The sequence below is a fragment of the Aquarana catesbeiana genome, linkage group LG03, assembly GCF_042186555.1.
Source record: "Aquarana catesbeiana isolate 2022-GZ linkage group LG03, ASM4218655v1, whole genome shotgun sequence".
NCBI classification, from domain to species: Eukaryota; Metazoa; Chordata; class Amphibia; order Anura; family Ranidae; genus Aquarana; species Aquarana catesbeiana.
This window is the reverse complement of record NC_133326.1, coordinates 562,590,897-562,612,704: the sequence shown is the minus strand read 5'-3', so window position 1 is coordinate 562,612,704 and position 21,808 is coordinate 562,590,897. Positions and strand designations below refer to the sequence as shown.

Genomic DNA, 21,808 nt, shown 5'->3' with positions numbered 1-21,808 from the left:
CTTATGCGTTCAAAAGAGATGCATTTTGGCAGAAGAAATAAAGTATGATGCGCTTAAACGTGTGTTAATGTTAGACGCTTCTAGTGCTTGAGAGTTTTATTCATTTTAATGGTCAAAATAAAATAAAATTTGGGGCAATGAAATGAATAAATGTCCAAGTACTTGATGCTCCCAAACGCGTTTGAAAAAGGAGCTTTTGCCACTGCTTTTAACCTGCGAAGAAAAGGGTTTAGAAGAGCCCCAGTGTGCATGAAGCCTTAAAGAGGGCCTCTAACCTCTTATCCGTGGCATCTCTAAAGACCATTATCTTATCCACCAAGGTTTTCAAGGTCTTATTTAGGTATGAAATAGCCGAGTCAACAGCTGGAGAACCCCATTTCTCGTAGAATTCCTCCTCCTTAGGATACTGGTGAGCGAAAGCTTCAGCAGAGATAACGCCTTCTCCGAATGACGCCAATCGCCATCACCTTGTGTAAGTGAGGGTGCAGTGGAGAGGACTTAGGAATTTCGGTCAGCTGCCAGGATCCAAAACCAGTGACTTTGGAGGAAGAGGATTCCTGGTAGCGGCAGCTTAAAGTTAGTACATACCACATGTGCTAGGAAGAAAGCGGAGAACTGCGCCCCTAAAATAGTGGAAATACCAGATGAGGGCAGGGATTCAGAGTCACTGCAGGTCAAACTGTGAAGGGGGCTCTCCCTACCTGATTGAAGGATTTGGGAGCCTAACAAATCATCTTCCTCCCCCCAAAACTCGCTGCCTCTCACCAGTCCAGCTGCAGGGCTACAGACCCAACCTTCATCCATCACGGCGGGTGCACCGAAGGGCCTTCAAGACTCCATTCCAGGAAGATCCCTGCCCTTAACCTGTATAGCACCCTGCACCAGCAAGGACATGGGGTACAATGTACATCGGAGGTCACTGTCAGCAGGATCTAGCGCCATCCAAACATTACAGGTTGTCCCTGTTCTTGAATGTGGGGTCCACCATATAGTCCCTCTTGGCCTACAGGCTGTAGCGGCCAATAGGGGTCTAAGGAACAGGTCAGAAGCAGCATGAACAAACCCAGTAAAAGATCTTCTGAGAGATAAAGGGAAACACATTCATCTCCTACAGACACTAGCTAAAAAAAGTAAATGTTCATTCAGGTGAAGCATAATCGAAATAATCATGAATTGGAACTCCTGTGTCCTGTGATGTACGATTAAGAAATAACAGATCTAGTGGCAGTGGGTGATTAAACTAGGTTATGGGGGAAAAAAAAAAAAAAACTGCTAGGTTAATGCTATTTACAAACTACATCCAAAATATCATTTTTATAACATTTTGCCCAAAGTTCTACTTTAAAGTATAACAACGGACACCTTTAGGAGAAGCTGTCCAATACATAAGATAAAGTAGCCAAATCGGGCAAAGCGCAAACATTTTAGTAGATCGGCCACAAATTTAGAAGCATGCATTCCCCAACATATAACAGAAAAACTCTGCCAAATCAGTGGCTCTTTTAGGAAGTCATCCGGTATTTTAGGAAACGTAGCTTATTGGTTACTGATATGAACTTGTTCTGCTGTTTTGTAAGACTGAAAAGTGAAAAGTAAAAAGAAAAAAAAAAAAAAAAAAAAAAAAAAAAAAAAACAAAACAGCTCATTGGGGACTTGTGACATCAATTGGGCAAAAAGCATAAAGAATCAATTGGCTGGCCAATCTACCCCACAGCTGCGTCAACAACAGATTTATTGACCATAAATGAAGTTTCCCACTCACATACCTAATCTTGGGCCTTCTCTGGCAGTGCTTTCGCTCAGACTGGGGGTGAACAGACACACCATTTGCTGAAGGTTGGGGGAGGTTTGTATCATTAGTGTATGGCAGTATTCCATCACATTGGCACAAACCTACAGAAAACAGGACATGGGAGATAGGAGGTAACTATCACATTCAATATATGTCAATTAACAAAACCAAGTCAACCAAAACTTCACTCTAGGTAAAAAAACTCCTCTATATGGAGAAAAACTAGCTAGAAGGCCCAGCTTACCTGCTGCATGGCCAGCTCCATGTCGTCTCTTTTGTTCATGCCATCTAGCTGGGATCCATCATTCTGTAAATTGAGCTGCCGGAGTTTGTCAGAGCCTCCAAAACGGTTTAATAAAGTTAGGCTGAGACGCTAAAAATAAACAAATAAAAAAATTAGTGTTTTCCCAGCGTTCAGGCTGGTATATTTTGGGTTGCTCCTTAAAGCCATTGACAAGTTTAAAGCTTAACGACAGGAAAACAACTAAATAGACAGATAAAAATAGGGTTTTTATTACAGCTTACCTGTAAAATCCTTTTCTTGGAGTACATCATGGGACACAGAGCCTTAAGTAATTACTTAATGGGTTATAGGCCACCTTCAGGTGTTGACACTGGTAAACCCAATCAAAGGAAGTTTACTCCCTATATAACCCCTCCTCCTTCCAGGAGCACATCAATTTTTGTAGCAAAGCAATATACCGTATATACTCGAGTATAAGTCGTTCCGAGTATAAGTCGAGGCCCTAATTTACCACAAAAAAAATGGGAAAAACTTATTGACCCGAGTATAAGACGAGGGTGAGAAATGCAGCAGCTACTGCAAGTGGAAAAAGAGGGTCAGCAATGCCCATCTGCAGCTGTATACCTCCCTGTGTCCTTTGCATGTATCATGTGTCCTGTGTATATGTGCATGTGTCCTGTGTATATGTGCATGTGTCCTGTACCTGTGTATATGTGCATGTGTCATGTACCTGTGTATATGTGCATGTGTATATGTACCTGTGTCCTGTGTATGTGTATATGTACATGTGCCTGTGTGTGCATCCTACCTGTGTCCTGTGCATCCTCTGTGCGCTGCTCTGCACCGATCAGCGTGTAGTATTCAGCCATTCACTGTTCAAAAGCCGCGCCTCCTCCTCGTCCAAAAAACTCCATTTCCCAGCAGTCAGCCCATCACGGACATTCTCTCATCCTCATACCACGGACGAGGATGAGAGAATGTCTGTGATAGGCTGTACACTGACTGCCTACCACAGACGAGGAGGCGCGGCTTTTGAACATTGAGAGCCGCTGCCGAGTCTATGCAGCACACGCTGGCCGCCGTCTGCCTGCATGACACGCTGATCATGCAGACAGACGGCGGTGACTCGTGTATAAGTCAAAGGGGGGCACTTTCAGCCCCAAAATAGGGGCTGAAAAATTCGACTTATACACGAGTATATACGGTACTTAAATCCCAAAAAAAGGGGAGGGACCTCTGTGTCGCATGATGTACTCCAAGAAAAGGATTTTACAGGTAAGCTGTAATAAAAATCCTATTTTCTTTATCGTACCTCATGGGACACAGAGGCTTAAGTAATTACTTAATGGGACGTCCCATAGCAATGCCACTTGAGGGGTGGGAGAAACAACCCGCAGGTTATACCCAGACTTGAAGATCTATACTGCTGCTTGCAGTACACTGCGCCCGAAAGCAATATCCTCATACCTCCGGACATCCACCTGATAAAATTTTGTGAATGTATGCACTGAAGACCAAGTTGCGGCCTTACAGATCTGAGCCATGGAGGCCTGATGACGCACTGCCCAAGAAGCACTAACCGACCTGGTAGAGTGCGCCTTAACTTGAAACGGGGGAATCTTACCCCTTATATCATAAGTTTGAATTATAACTTGCCGAATCCACTTAGCAACAGTGGATTTCGACGCTGCCTGTCCCTTCTAAGGACCCTCTGGCAGAATAAATAAGACATTAGTCTTACGAATCTGAGCAGTTTTCTTTAAATAGATTTTCACTGCTCTCACCACATCAAGACATGTAGTGACTTTTCTTCCCTGAAACATGGTTTTGGAAAAAACAATGGCAGGACAATATCTTAGTACAGGTGAAAACCTGAAATCACTTTTTGCAAAAAGCCTGGACGAGGGCGTAACACCACTCTGTCTTCATGAAAAATCAAATATGGCTCTTTACAAGAAAGAGCAGCCAATTCTGAAACCCTCCTTGCTGAGGATATAGCAACCAAAAATACCAACTTCCTTGTCAGAAGGACTAGGGGAATCTGTTTTATCGGTTCAAATGGCTGTTTTTGCAACACAGACAAAACTAAGTTCAAGTCCCAAGGGTTCAAGGGAGGTTTGACGGGCGGATTAAGCCGCGTCACCCCTTGTATAAAGCCCCAGACTAAAGAATGAGTAGCAAGTGGTCTTTGAAATAAGACCGATAAAGCTTAGACTTGCCATCTTTACGATTTCTGCGTACCATGACCGTCTGGGCCATGCTGGTGCCACCAGAATTACCGGATTTCTTTCCAGCTTGATCCTGCAAAGAAGTCGAGGCAGCAACTGAATAGGGGGGAATGCATAGATCAGTGAGAACTGATCCCATGATGTTACCAAGGCATCCGTTCCCCATGCGAATGGATCCCTTGTTCTGGCCACAAAGTTGACCAACTTCATGTTGAACCTGGATGTTAGAAGATCCACGTCCGGAGTCCCCCTTCTTTGGCAAACCGCTCAAAATATGTCGGGGTGAAGAGACCATTCCCCTGCGAATAACTTCTGGCGACTTAACTAGACTGCCTCCCAATTCTCTACTCCTGGAATGAAGACTGCCGATAGGCACGGGACATTCCTTGCTGCCCAAGTTATAATATGGGTCACATCTCTCTGTGCTGAGAGACTTTTGGTGCCCCCTTGGTGATTGATATAGGCCACAGCTGTGGCATTGTCAGATTGAATCCTGACAGGACAATCCCATAACCTGAAAGTCCAGGCCTTTAGAGCCAGACGTACTGTCCGAATCTCTAGGATCTTGACGGGCAAGATTTTTTCGATTCTTGACCACTGTCCTTGGACGGTTGTCTTTTCTAGTACTACTCCCCTGGCTAAAAGGCTGGCATCCGTCGTTACCACTTTCCAGATGACTGGTCTGAAGGATCTTCCTTTCAGCAGATTCTGGGTTAGTAACCACCAAGTGAAGCTTTGGGACACTTTTGGGGACAGCTGCATTGGTAAGTCTAAAGCTTGAATCGTTTTGTTCCAAGCAGACAGGATACTGTTTTGCAACAGTCTTGAATGGAACTGGGCATGGGGAACTGCTTCAAATGAAGCCACCATTGTTCCTAGCAACCTCATGCTGAGGCAAATGGAGGGATTGCCATTTGACCTGACTCTCCGCACCAGTTCTCCTATGGAGTTGATTTTTGCCTGAGGCAAGAACACCCTTTCCTGGGCTGTGTCTATGATCAGACCCAAGTACTCCAGCCTTTTTAGCGGTATTAAGGAAGATTCAACTATCTAAAAAATTAATTTTTGAAACAGCTTACCTGTAAAATCCTTTTCTTCGAGTATATCATGGGACACAGAGCACCATAATAATGACTATGTGGGTTATACGCTTACCTTCAGGTGATTGGACACTGGCAACCAATAGTAAGACGGTTCCTCCCATATAACCCCTCCTATACAGGAAGTGCCTCAGTTTTGTAGCAAGCAATGACGATCCCAAAAAGAGGGGAGGGACCTCTGTGTCCCGTGATGTACTCCAAGAAAAGGATTTTACAGGTAAGCTGTTTTAAAAATCCATTTTTCTTTATCGTACATCACAGGACACAGAGCACCATAATAATGACTATGTGGGATGTCCTAAAGCAATGCATCTGAGGGGGGGTATTGACACATCATCCCTAAGCCCAACGGGCCTGAGATTATAAAGCAGCCTGCAACACGCTGTGGCCAAAAACAGTCTCATTTTGAGATTGCACATTCACCTGGTAAAACCTGGTGAACGTATGAACTGAAGACCAAACGGCTGCTTTGCAAACCTGAGCCATAGACACCTGCTGGCGTACTGCCCATGATGCACTAACACCTCTAGTGGAGTGTGCTCTTAAATCTCGGGGTGGAACCCAGCGCTTTAATCCATACTCCTGGACAATAGTCTGGCGAATCCACCTGGATATAGATGACCTTGTTGCCGGCTGTCCTTTTTTAGGACCCTCAGGCAAGACAAAAAAACAGTCAGTTTTCCAAAAAGGAGCTGATATTTCCAAGTAAACTTTTATCGCTCTCACCAGATCCAGTGAGTGAAGCTACCTTCGGTAGGAAATCCAGATGAGAGGTCGCATGACCACTCTGTCCTGATGAAGAATCATAAATGGTTCCTTGCAAGAAAAGGTGGCTAATTCTGACACCCTTCTAGCCGAAATAATAGCCACTAGGAAAGCTAATTTCCTGGTCAATAGGACAAAAGGAATATGCAAAACGAGACATCTGTTGAATTGAGTCTTTTAAAGCGTCTACCTCAAAACACAAGGCATGAGGGATCTCTGATAGCTCCTCAGCAGATTCCCCCTGGCAAGATATGTTCTTTACTATCTTCTTAAAGCGATCCTTTAGGGATTGACAAATCCCAATAGCAGGCTAAACTGCTGCACTGGCAACTGAAAAGGAGGCCTTTAATAAGGACTCTAGCTTTTTATCAGCCGGATCCTTGAAAACCTGGGCATTATCCACTGGACAGGTTATATTCGTATTCACAGAAGATATGGCAGAGTCTACCAAAGGTGTGCTCAATTTCTTTCTAAACTTTTCCTTCATAGGGTATAACACAGAAAACCTCTTGGGAGGTAAGTATATCCTGTCAGGAGGATGTTCCCAGTCCGCATAAATTACCTGCTCCAGTAACAGATGCAAGGGAAAAGCTTGGGAAATTTGTTTAGGTCGCAAAGATCCCAAAGTAGAACAAGAGAATGCAGACTCCTGAGCCGGAGGCAACTTAAACCCAATTCGTACCATCTCCATTAGAGATTGGATAAACAATTTCTGGGAATGGGAGGCTGACATTGGTTCTTCAGAGCCAGATTCCTCAGCCGAGGAATCTTCAGCCTCCCCTACGTCCTGGTCCTTTAGGACCAACTCCTCCGGATCCTCTGCCCATTCTGGTTCCAGGTCACCTGGACCCATCTGGCTATAAGAGTCCTGGGGCTCTAGTGACTCACCACTTGGCCCAGGCTCAGGGGAGGGAGATCAATTATGCTTCCTTCCCCCATGTTACAGAGGCAATCATGCCAGCCATCTTGCCTTCCAGGCCTGCTAAGGCAGATGCCAAATCACCCTTAGTAACATAAGCAGAGGCAGGTACATTGGTAGTGGCTACTATGCCTGACAAATGTAATGGCTCAGCCAGGTCAGAAGCCGCAGGTCCTACAGTAGAGACTGAGGCTGCATTAGTATGGGGTTGGTCTCCTGCTATTTGTGGAGGGACTTTTACCCCTGGACTTGCCTTGTTCCCTGTTGCTTGTCTTTTGGAAGACATTGCTTACATACGAGAAACACCAAGGAGTACTCCCCACAACTACAACCAGTCCTTAACCTGTCACCGCTGTCCAAGACCATCCGATTCACGTGCCCACCATTCGTTCCGCGCACGCCAGGAGCTCCATGCTATAAACCCTAGCATGGGATCAAGCATGCGCATCAGCGGGCGGCAACCCGCCCACCACACGTGCCGTCCTGACGCACGTGGCGCCGTGACGTGGACAGCGGCGCACGCGCACACCGGCGGCGCGCACACGATGGATAGCAATCTTCCCCCATCACAGTGGGTAGCGCCTCTAAGGACCTTCAGGGACCGGGTCCCCCATATATTGGGGTCCACACCCCTGGACCTGTAAAGCACCCTTTGTGGTTTCCTTGGGCAAGGTTGACCAGGAATACCACTTTTAACAAGGGTCCAGCACCTAAAAAGGACACATTACAAGCAATACCTCATTCTTGAGCCGAGGTTCGGGTACCATCCACTTTAGCTTAGTAAGCCATCCGAATGGATCCGATTATAACGTCCTCAAATGGAAATTCTTTGAAGAAACTGCAGAGTTTCAACAGCCATGACCATCACCTTCAAGACACTGGCGAAAAAACTGAGGCACTTCCTGTATAGGAGGGGTTATATGGGAGAAACCGTCTTACTATTGGTTGCCAGTGTCCAATCACCTGAAGGTAAGCGTATAACCCACATAGTCATTATTATGGTGCTCTGTGTCCCGTGATGTACGATAAAGAAAACCCAAACTTTTTAGATAGTTGGTTGTAGTGCGTACGCTTTGCTTCAAATGAGCCACCGATTGATCTATAAGCAATTATTGATTGTCTAGGTACGCTACGACTGCTATGCCCTGTGCCCTTTACCTGGCTAGAGGTGGGGCCAGCACTTTGGTGAACACCCATGGTGCTGTGGCTAGTCCGAAGGGCAGGGCTACAAACTGGAAATGCTGCTGTCCTGACTCGAACCCCAAAAACTTTTGATGAGTGGGAAATATAGGGACATGCAGATATGCATCCCTGATGTCGATTGACGCCAGAAGATCTCCTCCTAGAAGGATAGAAACTACTGACCTGATTGTCTCCACGTGAAAGGAGCGGATCTTCAGGAACTGATGTAAGGGGAGTACAGCGCTGCTGTCCCCCTAACCCTCTGGTCCCATCAGGGGGAGAAAAAGACATTTTTTGCAGATTTTTTTTTTACCTTGCAAGTCTCCCTCCACACACTGTGCAACCAGACATGGACTGAGCTAACACTGAAGACAACAGAGTAAGGTATGTGCATAGACTCCATCTAGTGGAGATCTTAAGGCATGACAACATTTTTTCCTTAAATGGAAGATATACATAGATTTTTTTTCTTCCCTCACCTTATCCTCGCCACAGGATTTTGCTGAATTAACAGAAAATGCAACCTTCACCCATCATGGCGGGCTGCGTTTAGCAAACCTTCAAGGACCAGGTCCCTAAAACGGGGTTCCAACTGCCTTGGGCCCTGTACAAAGCACCCCATCAGGAAGCTTTAGGTAATGTAAGAAGACCTAAGCCCTGGGTTCCAGCCCTACAAAGAGGCTTTACATGCAAAAGCTTGTGCTTCGGATACGAGGTCCCAGGTACCATCCATTTTAGGCCTCAGTGGCACTTTGGATGGATCTGGTGTATGTGGGCTATTAAAATCCAGCAAGGATCCCTCCTGGAGCTCCTAAGAGCAATTCTTCAGTCGTGACCAACACCTTAGACACTGGCGAAAAAACTGATGTGCTCCTGGAAGGAGGAGGGGTTATATAGGGAGTAAACTTCCTGTGATTGGGTTTACCAGTGTCAACACCTGCAGGTGGCCTATAACCCATTATTTAATTACTTAAGGCTCTGTGTCCCATGATGTAGGATAAAGAAATGGGATTTTTTAAAACAGCTTACCTGTAAAATCCTTTTCTTTCGAAGGACATCACGGGACACAGAGCCACAGTAATTACTGATGGGTTATATAGGTATCACTGGTGATTGGACACTGGCACACCCTATCAGGAAGTTCAACCCCCTATATAATCCCTCCCCCTTGCAGGGATACCTCAGTTTTGTAGCCAAGCAATATAGTGTATTAGAAGAGGGGCGGGACCTCTGTGTCCCGTGATGTCCTTCGAAAGAAAAGGATTTTACAGGTAAGCTGTTTTAAAAAATCCCATTTTCTTTCTCGAACATCACGGGACACAGAGCCACAGTACTGATGGGATGTCCCAGAGCAATGCTACCTGAGGGGGGGGAACCACGACCAAGTAGGGTGCAATCAGACCTGAGGACCCTGTACCGCTGCCTGCAGCACACTACGCCCAAAGGCGATATCCTCATGCCTTCTCACATCCACCTGATAGAATCTGGTGAATGTATGAACTGAAGACCAGGTTGCGGCCTTGCAGATTTGAGCCATAGAGGCCCGGTGATGCACTGCCCAAGAAGCACCAATAGCCCTTGTAGAATGTGCCCTGATCTGAAACGGAGGAATCTTCTGTTTCAAACCGTAAGCTTGAATGATCAACTGTCGAATCCATTTAGAAATGGTAGCTTTTGACACTGCCTGTCCTCTATTGGGACCCTCTGGCAGCACAAACAAAACATCCGTCTTGCGGATCTGAGTAGTTGCCCCTAGATAGGCCTTAACTGCTCTTACTACATCCAACGAATGTAGAGATCTCTCTTCCGGAGAACAGGGATCTGGAAAAAAAGGAAGGTAGAACAATGTCTTGGTTTAAATGAAAATCAGAAACCACCTTCGGTAAAAAACTAGGATGAGGGCGTAGTATCACTCTATCCTTGTGTATAATCAAATAAGGCTCCTTACAGGAAAGAGCTGCTAATTCTGATACTCTTCTAGCAGAAGAGATGGCCACCAGAAAAATTTATTTCCTTGTCAACAAGACCAAAGGAATCTGACTTATTGGTTCAAAAGGCTGTTTCTGTAACATAGCCAGGACCAAATTCAAGTCCCAGGGGTTTAGGGGCGCCTTAACCGGAGGATTAAGACGCATCACCCCCTGCATAAAGTTTCGGACCAAAGAATGCGAAGCAAGTGGCCGCTGAAATAATACTGATAAAGCAGAGACCTGGCCCTTGATGGTACTCAAGGCCAGCTTCATCTCTAATCCCATCTGTAGAAAATCAAGGATTCTACCTATGACATATTTCCTGGGATGCCAACCTCTGGATTCACACCAGGTTATATAAGCCTTCCAGACTCTATGATAAATCATCCTGGAAGCTGGCTTCCTTGCATTAATCAAGGTAGATATGACAGGAACTGAGAGCCCACGACTCTTCAGAACGTGGGTCTCAATAGCCAAACCGTCAAATTTAGCGTTTGTAAGGCAGGATGGAACACTGGACCTTGAGATAACAGGTCTGGGCGTACCGGTAGGGTCCACAGGGAACCCACCGTCATCCTTACTATTTCTGCATACCAAGTCCTTCTGGGCCAAGCGGGGGCCACCAGAAGTACCGACTTCCTTTCCTGCCTGATCCTGCGAAGGAGTCGTGTTAGTAGCAGAATAGGCGGGAATGCGTAAATCAGTGAGAACCGATGCCACGGAATCACCAACGCATCCGTCCCGCATGCAAGAGGATCTTTTGTCCACAAATCTGTCTATCTTTTTGTTGAATCGGGATGCAAAGAGATCTACATCTGGAACCCCCCATCTTTGGCATATGGCCCAAAAGACGTCGGGATGCAGAGACCATTCCCCTGGAAGTAACTGCTGGCGACTTAGATAGTCCGCCTGCCAATTCTCTATTCCCGGGATGAAAACTGCCGATATGCATGGCACATGCATCTCTGCCCAGACTAAGATCTGGTTCACCTCTTTTTGAGCAGCTCGGCTCGGGGTGCCTCCCTGATGATTGACATAAGCCACTGCTGTGGCATTGTCAGACTGGATCCTGACCGGACAACCCTGTAGCCTGATAGTCCAGGCTTTTAGAGCTAGATGTATCGCCCGGATCTCCAGAATGTTGATGGGTAAGGTCCTCTCTGTCTTGGACCATACCCCTTGGACCGCAGCCTGTTCCAGAACTGCTCCGCAACCTGACAGACTGGCATCTGTTGTTACCACCGTCCAGGTATGAGCCACCAATTGAGGCTCTGACGCACCACATGCGACAGGTGCATCGGAAAGTCTAATGCCTGAAGCTTCTTGTTCCAGGTCGACAGAATACTGTGCTGCAGCATTCTTGAGTGAAACTGAGCATAGGGAACTGCTTCGAATGAAGACACCATCTTCCCTAGTAGCCTCATACAAAGGCGGACTGAGGGACCCTTCTTGGTCCTTACTGTCAGAATCAGCTCTCTCAAAGCAGTGATCTTTGCCTGGGGTAAAAATATTTTCTCCTGGCTTGTATCTATAATCAGACCTAAATACTCCAGTCTTCTTACTGGTTTTAGGAAAGACTTTTCTAAGTTGAGGATCCAACCCAGGTGTTCTAGATACCTGACCGTGGTCCTCAAGTTTCCATTCAAAGAGGCTACCGACCGGTCTATCAAGAGCAGGTCGTCTAGGTATGCTATGACAGCTATACCCTGAGCCCTTAATCTGGCCAGAGGAGGAGCCAAGATCTTTGTGAACACTCGAGGTGCAGTGGCTATCCCGAAAGGCAGAGCCACAAACTGGAAATGGTGCCCTCCTACCTCGAAGCGCAGAAACTTCTGATGAGCAGGAAAAATGGGCACATGCAGATATGCATCTCTGATGTCTATTGATGCCAGAAATTCTCCTCCCTGCAGGGTGGGAACTACTGTTCGAATTGATTCCATGCGGAAGGATTGAATCCTTAGGAATCGGTTCAGATCCCTTAAGTCCAAAATGGGCCTGACATCCCCATTTGGCTTTTGGACCGTAAAAAGGTTGGATCCCTGGTCCTTTGCGGGAACTATCTTAATGACCTCCTGCGACAAAAGTCGCTCTAACGCTAGAAGGAGCGACTGCTTCTTCTCTGGGTCTCTGGGAACATTTGATCTGAGGAACCGAGGAGAAGGGAATTCCTGAAACTCCAGCTTGTACCCTAAGGTTACCGTGGAGACTACCCATCTGTCCTGGAAGTCCTCGTGCCAGAGCTCTGAGAACTGTCGCAGTCTTCCCCCCACTCGAGTGAGCGGGGGCGCCCCCTCATGCAGAGGTCTTAGTGTTTTGCCTAGTAGGCTTCTTTCCCCAGGACTTCTTTTGTCCCTGGGGTTGACTCTTGTCTCTGGACCCCGATGAAGGCGGCCGTCGAGACTGCCTGGAGGCTGAAGCCCCTGGCGCTGGAGAAAGAGTCAGTTTGAGAGAGGGAAAAAAACGGAAAAAAACGTTTGTCTGGGTGATCCCACTCAGAATAAATAAGCTTTTCAAGTAAAGTATGAACAGGAAAAGCATGTGCTGCTTGGAAAGGTTTCAGTGACCCCAAAGCAGAAGAGGATTCTTTAGCAGTTTCAGGTATGGGCAACTTAAATGTGGAGCGGACCAATCCAGTGAGGATCTGCACTAAGACTTTCTCCTCTTGGGAAGTCGCAGAAGGTCCCTCTCCACCTGAATCCTCCGAAGAGGAATCATCCATCCCATCCCGATCCTCTGAAAGGGATTCATCTCCTTTATCCCAGAACTCCTCTGTCTGAGGGTCTTGGGGAACAGAGGAAAGCCTAGTGCGTTTTCTTCCACTGAGTGAAGACATAATCACGGCCATTAATCTTTCCTCTAGACCATTAATGGTTGAGGAAAAAACCTCTTGTGTAATATATACAGGGGCTGAAGTGCCAGAAGCAGGTGTAGCCCCTGACCCCGATGGCTCTCCCTGGCTAGCCGTCCCTGGCCCATCTTTAGGGGGGGAGGATGCTGCCGACAGGGGGCCCTCAGAACCTGAACGAGATCCCCTAGTGTCTCTGGTTCCTGGGGTGCTTGAACCTCTTCTACCCATAGTGCAAAGCAACAAGGTGTGAGGTATACAAATGAACACTGCCTGCTGAGCGATGTAGTCTGGCTAAAAGCCTTGCTACCCAATGCTCAGTCTGGTGTTACTTCAGTAAATGCTGCCTAGGAGAATGCCTGTGTCCCACCTTACATGCGACCGTCAGCTCTGTGTCTCTCAGAAGGCTGAGTGCACCTGTACAGAGTGCCTTTAATAGCCTGCAGCTGGCCTGAGTGGGAGTCTAAGCACTCTGTGCTGACATCCCGCCCCCTCCTCTACCGCCACCCCCCCCCCCCCTCGAGTTTTGAAAAAAACGAGCGCTTCCCGCACTGCCGACTCTCCTGTCATGCTTCTGGAGAAAAGGCTGGGGATGGGGGGGGGGGGAAGGAGGGAGACTGGTAACAAGATCTGCCTGAACGGCTATCTTCAGAGATGGTGGCCATTAGGCCGCAGAGCCCGGGTGGTATAACCACTTTCTAGACCCCTGTGGCCCCTCTCTAGCCTGGGGGGAACATTCAAACATGAGAAATCCCCCTTTCCACCTTACCTGCTTGCAGCCTGCTTTGAGATGCTGGGACATAATCAGCACTGAACACCTGAGACAGTCAGTCAGCATGTGTAGGTTTGTGCTCTTGGCAGCCCCCGGTGGTCACAATAGGCATAGCATGCATTTACCTTAAAGGAGAAAAGCCACTAGAACTCAAAAATTCTGTGGAATCTCCTCTTACCTTATCCAGCCGCAGGGTGCTGTTTACACAGACCCAATCTTCACCTCTCACGTTGGGCTCCGTTTGAAAAAACCGTCAGAGACTGGGGCCCCCATCAGTAGGGGGATCCAACAGTTCTGGGACCGTAAAGCACCTCGCCAGAAATTAGGAAGTTTAAAGCCATTTTCTGATCTGCGGGGTCCAGCTCTCTAAAAAGAGAAGCATTACGGGTAAAACCTCGTTTCTTCGGACACGAGGCCCGGGTACCATTCAATTCGGCCATGAAAAGACTTTGAATGGATCCGGTTCGCCTGGCTTGCCCCAGTATAGGATCTTAAGATATTCCCTTTGGAGCTCAGCACAGGACATCTTTACACGTCCATCACCTAAGACACTGGCGTAAAAACTGAGGTATCCCTGCAAGGGGGAGGGATTATATAGGGGGTTGAACTTCCTGATAGGGTGTGCCAGTGTCCAATCACCAGTGATACCTATATAACCCATCAGTAATTACTGTGGCTCTGTGTCCCGTGATGTTCGAGAAAGAAATGCATATTTCAGAGCCGTTTTACTTGCAAAAGGATTTCTGTTTCTTCTCATCAAGTCATGGAACGCACACAGCTTTGCCATGCAGCACAGCTCTGTCTGGCAAGGCAGAAGACACTTGCAGATCCTACCGTATGCTGTACTGTGGTTCTTCACATAAACAGATATGTTAATACTGTGTCCTGCAGTGATGTAAGGGCTAGCTTTTGAGACTGGAGTTGCTGTTAAAGAAAGTATAACTACTCTTCTTTTACAGAGCTATAGGTGCCCCGGGAGCCACACATCAAGTCAAAGCCTGCTATGGAATAGTGAATGGCAGTTTTAGCCTAGCCCCCCCCTCAAGGCCACGACCCCAACTACTACTCTTCTTTTACAGGTAATATTCCAGTCTATTTTTTCAAGTAAACAGGGTGGGCTTAAGATGAACGTATGCCCAGATTATGGAAAGTAAAGCAGTTGAGGAGGTTTAAACCAAGCCCCCACTCTCTAGCACAACCCTATCTGCCAGGGCAGGAAACCTGATTTTTCTTTGCTGCAGTAAGATTTGCAGGTCTTGACCCTCCCCCCAACCTGTGAGGGGACAGGGAAAGAAATAGCACACAGATTCTGCTGCATCCCCTCTCCCAGTCTAAGCTGCACTGTACATGGAGATACATAGGCATATATCATGTCAAATTCTGGTATCCATGCGGCATAAATTTAGAAGATTACAAATATTAATGTATTAACCAATACAGAGTGGCATTTGTTTGTGTATTTTATATAAGCCTGTAGAGAAGCCTTAACAGTTGAACTAAAAAAACATTAAAAAAAAAAGGAAATTAAAAGAAAAGAAAAAGGAAAAGAAGAAGTTCGGGTACCTGAAATCTGTTAATATGTCCATGCAGTTCCATCAAAGAACCATCGTTCAAACTAATGTCCAACTCGTTAATCACACCTGGAAAATTACATTGACTGTGAGATTCTATATGCAACAAATCCTTTACTTGGACATATTACTCAGCGTATGCCTACTAGCAGGCACTACATGACAATTAGATGGCTGGTGGTGCTGGCCACAGAGGACAAGCAACCCTCTTAAGTGTCCAACCTATTTTAGTAGCTAAGCCATGCTATTATTCACTGTTCTTAAGGAAGTCATTGACGCCCAAAACATGTCAGGTGGAGTTACACCATGGTGACAGCATGTAGTTGCATGCAGGTCTGGAAGTGTGACACTAGTGATACTTTTGCAGGAGTCAGTAAGAGCCCTTTCACACTGACGCAGTTTTCAGGCGTTTTAGCGCTAGAAAAAGCACCTGAAAACTGCATCCCATGCCTCCCGAGTGTGAAAGCCAGAGTGCTTACACACTGGGGCAGTGCGATTGCAGGACGTTAGGAAAAGTCCTGCAAGTAGCATTTTTGGGGCGGTTTGGGAGCGCTATATACAACGCTCCCAATCCACCCCTGCCAATTGGAATGCATGGGCAGCGCTTCTAAAGTATATCTAAAAGTAAACTATTATTTTTTTAGTTTTGAATAAAGTAGAGAGGGATTTGTCATTGAAAAGTAAAAAAAAAAAAAAAAATCCCCAAATTTTGGGTTGTCCCCACAAAAGTAATAGAGAGGAAATCGCCAATGGGGACACTAGTTCTGGAGACCTGGGGGTCCCCAAGGAATTCCCTCTCACTTCCTGTTTGGCTATGGGACAGGAAGTGAAGGAAAATCTCTGCAGTGGTACACAGATGGCGGAAAAAAAAAAAAAAAATCTGACAGGGGTTGTTACCCTTCCTCTCCTTTATCCAAAATATAAAAAATAAAAATAAAAATGATTTGCCTATAGTTTTACTTTAAAGTGGTTGTAAACCCTGTTACACCACTTTTACCTACAGGTAAGGCTTACCTGTAGGTATCGTTATTATCTCCTGCACTTGCACCGTTTAGGAGATATTCACTGTATCCACATGTGCTGACGTCATCTCCCGTGCTGGACTACAGAACAGTTTCCTTTTATGAAGACAAGAATAAGAGGAAGGCATTCTGTAGTTGAGAAGGGAAAACTGGACAAGGCTAAAAAAAAGACAGCTTGGGATTTCAGTGCAACAGAGGCAGAGTTCTCAGCTTGAAGTTTGGCTCTCACTTGATTTCTGGCAGATTTTTCTGTACTTTCAGTGTTTTTAAAAGGGCTATAGCATAGGAAAATATAGTGCAGAGATGAACTGATTTTTTTTTTGCCCACACAAACACTTTAATTACAGTCATCAATTGCATTAGGTGTTTCTGTATAAGCATGCTAAAGTGAATGACCTGGCAAAGCAGCTTTGCTGAGGAGTCCTGTGAGTAGAGCAAGTTCCTGCAATGATCCTAGGCTCCCTTCTTGGCCTCTCAGAATAGCTTGAATTGTGTCAGAATGAGCAACCAAGAACTGGAACACCTGTCAGACAAGAAGCAGAAACGCAACTTACAGAGTAATCCTAAAACAAACACTGCAAACATCTCAAGGGTTTCTGGCATTCACCTGTCCGGCTGCCTGTAGGTGCTGAGCAGTGCTGGAGGTCAGGATAACCTGGCAAAGCAAAAGAGCAGGTAACAAGATCTGCCTGTATCTTTCCAATGGTGCAGAGATAAAGATGGGGGTCTCTCGTAACCCATATGTTCTGAAAAAAAAAAAAAAAACTTCATGAATAGGTCAGCTCTAAAAGGGTTTTCTGCTCTTGCTTGAAAAGTATCAAACCAACCACATGAGCTTATTGGTTGAAAGATTATACTGTCCACTGAAGAAGTATTAGGTTCTCTCCTTAAAAAAAAAAAACAAAAAAAAAAAAAAAACACAACAACATGGTGGTATGATGTGATTTTGAACTATTGGTTTCAATACTTTGAGGCACTGACCTGAAACATTGGTCAAGTTGGGTGGTTCACTTTCACCTGGATGGTATCCAGACCTAAATATTTCAACCTCTGGTTTGGGACTAAAATCGATATTTGCAAATTCAGAACCCATCCAAACCTCTTTAAAGTGTGCACCAGGTGAGACACATTGGTCTCCAATACCAACTAAGTTGGGTGGAGAGGAGGGTCTGTCAGTGAGAACAATGTTCTAGAACAGTCCACCTAATGTTTGGGAGGAACAAACAGCTTATGATGGTGTTTTCCATGATCACACCAGACCGAACTAATGAGGAGTCCGATGATGGCATAGACTCTAAGCCCGGGTTCACACAGACTTTGCCTTATGACTTCCATGCGACTTCAAGGAATGGGATCCGGCAATACCAGGCCCTTTCAGTCTGGTATGAATCTTAAGGGGAGAACCCCCACACCAAAAAATGCATGACCCCCCCCCCCCCCCCCCAAGATCAAACCAGAGCACACAGTCCGGCAGGTCAGGAAAAGGCGGGGGGGGGGGAGGGTGAGCGAGTGCCACCCCCACCCCCCCAGACCATACTAGGCCACATGCCCTCATCCCAAAGCACCTTTTAAGCCCCCCTTTTAACCCCCAGATCCCATCACCCAAAAAAAAAAAAAAAAAAAAAGCGTAAAAAATAAAGCCAGTACACAGGTTTGACAGTCCTTTATTAAAGTAGCTCAAACGGGTCTTCTCTCTCCGGTTCTTCTGCCTTCTCTGTCTTCTTCAAACGCTAGCTCCCACTGTTGTGGTAACTCCGGCGTGAGTGACGTCATTCGGGGAGACACTGCCCCTTGCGACGTCACTGCCCAAGACATAATGGGGTGGTGATGTCACAAGGGGGTGGGGTCTTAGGATGACGTCACTGGATGGTCACGCCCCATGGATATATAAATAATGGCACACACTGGAGCTTAGACAACAGAGGGAGTAGAGTCAGGAGAAGACATCAGGGGGGAGGAGAGCCGGCAGAAGAACCAGGAGGAAGAAGACATCAGCGGAGGGAGAACAACTGGAGGAAGAAGACATCACCGGAGAGAGAACAAGACAAGTTGGAGCTACTTTAATAAAAGAGACTTTGTCAAAAACCTGTGTACTGAATTTATTCCTTTATCGTACATCATGGGACACAGAGCCTACGTTAATAACTTAATGGGTATATAGGCACCTTCAGGTGATGGACACTGGTATACCCAATCCAGGAAGTTCACTCCCTATATAACCCCTCCTCCTATCAGGAGTACCTCACTTTTTTCGCCAGTGTCTAAGGTGTTGGTCATGAGTGAAGATATGCTCTGAGGAGCTCCAGGAGGGATCCATGCTGGATTTAAATAGCCTCCACAGACCGGATCCATCCAAAGTGCCACTGAGGCCAAAGTGGATGGTACCCGGGCCCCATATAGGAAGAACGAGGTTTTGCCTGTAACGCCTCTCTTTGCAGGGCTGGACCCCGGGATCCAGGGCTTTGGTCATGCTACATTACCTAAAAGATTTTCCTGGCGGGGTGCATTTTACAGGTCCAAGGGAGTGGAACCCTGATAAAAAAGGGACCCGGTCCTTGAAGTTTTGCTAAATGCAGCCCGCCGTGATAGGTGAAGGTTGGATTGACTGTTAATGCAGCAAATCCTGCGGTGGGGATAAGGTAAAGGAAGAAACTTAGGAACTAAAAAGTCCACCTATGCTTTCTTCTTTAAAGGGAAAAAATGTTGTCATGCCTTAAATCTCCACTAGAGGCAGTATATGCACATACCTTAATCTGTTGTCTTCACTTCAGCTCAGTGTCAGTCTGTGTGTGGCCGCAGCAGCTTGTGCAGGGGGATTCCTCTCAGGGTAAGAGATCTGCCAAATGCTTTTCTCCCCCCTGAAGGGTTAGGGAAACAGCAGTGGTTGTACCCCCTTGTAATACCACCCCCCCGCCCTCCACGGGGGGTGCGGAGGTCCCGTTTTTCCTCTGCCTGCTGTGTCATGGGCTCTGCTTCTCCCCCTCCTCATGTTGAATCTGCGGACCCAACAGCCGCTAGCACGGGAATAATTTTCAAATGAAAAGGAGGGGGTGGGTTTACGAAGAGGGCAGGGCCTAGGTGCGGCGCCGTGCAACGTCCACGAGGACACACGTAGGCTTAAGGATCAGCTGGAGCAGTCTCTCCTTAGCCAATAGCGAGGAGGAAGCAAGCAGCCTACACTGGGACACAGGAGCGGTGGGGCACGTAAGGGCTGCAAGTGGCATTCCTGATGGAAGGGCATTTTTTCCCAGCACTAGGCTGAACTTAATAGTGGCATCATTCTGTCATGACTATGTTCAGCAATTAGTGCAATTTATTAGTACCTCTGCTTTTGTGCTTAGGACTATGCGTACCAAAAAAAAGACACCACAAAAATCAAAAGATTTCACCCCCAGGCATTAGGAGTTCCAGTCGTGTCTCCACACTGTCATTCCCGCCTGAAATACCAATTGTGGCAAGCCAGGGTGAGCCATTGGAACAATTTGATGGTGCAACTGCTTCTCACATCTCAGCCCCCTGTATACATGACTGAAGACGTCTTTGCCTCCACCCTGCAGGGCCTGGAAGGAAGATTAGCGGCTTTAATCGCATCCTCCATTCAAATGGATAGGAAGCGTGCTAGATCCCCCTCCCCCACTTTAGACCCTTTTCCAAGGGGAACAGTGAGCACAGGATGAGGTGTTACTCTCAGGCGATCAGGAGGAAAGACAAACCAATGATTCCTCTGTGGAGGAAACAACGGTAGATGAACCTTTTTCAATCTGAGAAATTGCTGATACAATCTCTTACGGAGATAATTCATTTTACTTTCATGCTACCCCTAACGGAGTCTGCTGAAAGCTCGGTTTCTTCCTTGGGTTCCTTAAAACCTTCACAGCCTTTGCATGCGTTTCCTGTTAATGCATTACTAGCTTTTTTATGCTGAATGGCATCACCCGAATAAGCATTTTCTCTCTCCAAAGAGATTTTCAGTTCTCTATCCCATGGAGGAGAAATTCACCAAAAAAATGGAAGGTACCAGCAGTTGATGCTGCGATTTCCAGTGTGAATAAAAGTCTAACTTGTCCAGTAGACAATGCACAAATGCTCAAGGATCCAACAGATAAAAGGTTGGAATTCCTGTTAAAATACTCTTTCCTTGGCAGATGGCATTACTCAGCCTGCAGTCGCTGCAATAGGTGTCTGTCAATTTCTAAAGGACCAATTTAGACAGGCCCTTAAAGAGGTTCCTGCTCAACAAGCCCGGGAATTGGCCGAACTACCAAAAGCATTATGCTTTGCCATAGATGCCATTAAAGATTCTATTCACCAGGTGTCCCGCCTTAAACTTATGCTAGTACATATGAGTAGAATCCTGTGGTTAAAAAATTGGTCAGCCAAAGCACCATGTAAAAAGCTCCTGACTGGGTTCTCTTTTCATGGGGATCGCCTATTTGGAGATTATTTGGACAAATACATCCAAACAATTTCTAGTGGGAAAAGTACTCTTTTGCCAGTCAAAAGAAAGTATAAACGCCCTTCATTTAAACGGGCTCTTTCTCCTGCGCCAGGGGCTTCCGCCTCTAGGCAGTGGCGACGGCCTCCCCTGTCAGACTCTAGAGAAAAACAGGCCCAGGCTCAAAAGAAGTCCTGGGGCCGGAAACCAGCAAAGCAGAATCCTGAAGCCTCATCATGAAGAGGCACCCCCCCCCCTCGCCAGGGGGGGGGCGGGGGAGAGACTTCTGCAGTTTTCAGAAGTCTGGCAAGAGGAAATTCAGGACAGATGGGTCATCTCCACGGTAACTCTGGGGTACAAGCTGGAATTTCGGGACTTTCCACCGTCTCGTATCCTGAGGTCAAACGTTCCCAAAGATCCAGAGAAAAGGCAATCTCTGTTTCGGGCACTAGACCGATTTATGGCTCAGGGGGTGATCATGCAGATCCCCACAGAAGAGCAAGGTTTGGGGTTTTATTCAAACCTCTTCACAGTACCAAAACCGAATGGAGATGTCAGACCCATTCTAGATCTAAAGAATCTAAATCAGATCCTGAAAATCTGCTCCTTTCACATGGAAACAATCAGGTCAGTAGTTTCTACCTACTAGGAGAAGAACTTCTGGCGTCTATCGACTATAGGGATGCATATCTGCATGTTCCTATATTTCCTGGGCACCAAAGGTTTCTGCGGTTCGAGGTAGAACAGTAGCATTTCCAATTTGTACCCTTGCCCTTCGGGCTAGCTACAGCACCCCGGGTGTTTACAAAAGTCCTGGCCCCACCTCTAGCCAGGTTAGGGCACAGGGCATAACAGTCTTGGAGTACTTAGACTATCTATTGCTAATAGACCAGTCGTGGCTCGTTTAGAGAAAAGCGTGTGCATTACAACCAGTTACCTGGAAAGTTTGGGTTGGATTCTTAA

The 21,808-nt window shown here is 46.6% G+C and overlaps 1 protein-coding gene across 1 annotated transcript in view; it reads right to left on the bottom strand.

The window, feature by feature from the left end:
• NUP205 (nucleoporin 205) overlaps nt 1-21,808 on the bottom strand; it is a 189,108-nt gene that overhangs the window by 19,540 nt on the left and 147,760 nt on the right. The window contains 5 exon segments of the mRNA XM_073623597.1: nt 1,767-1,893; nt 2,037-2,165; nt 15,381-15,457; nt 16,807-16,933; nt 17,018-17,156. Of these exon segments, the coding sequence (XP_073479698.1) occupies nt 1,767-1,893; nt 2,037-2,165; nt 15,381-15,457; nt 16,807-16,933; nt 17,018-17,156 (599 nt within the window).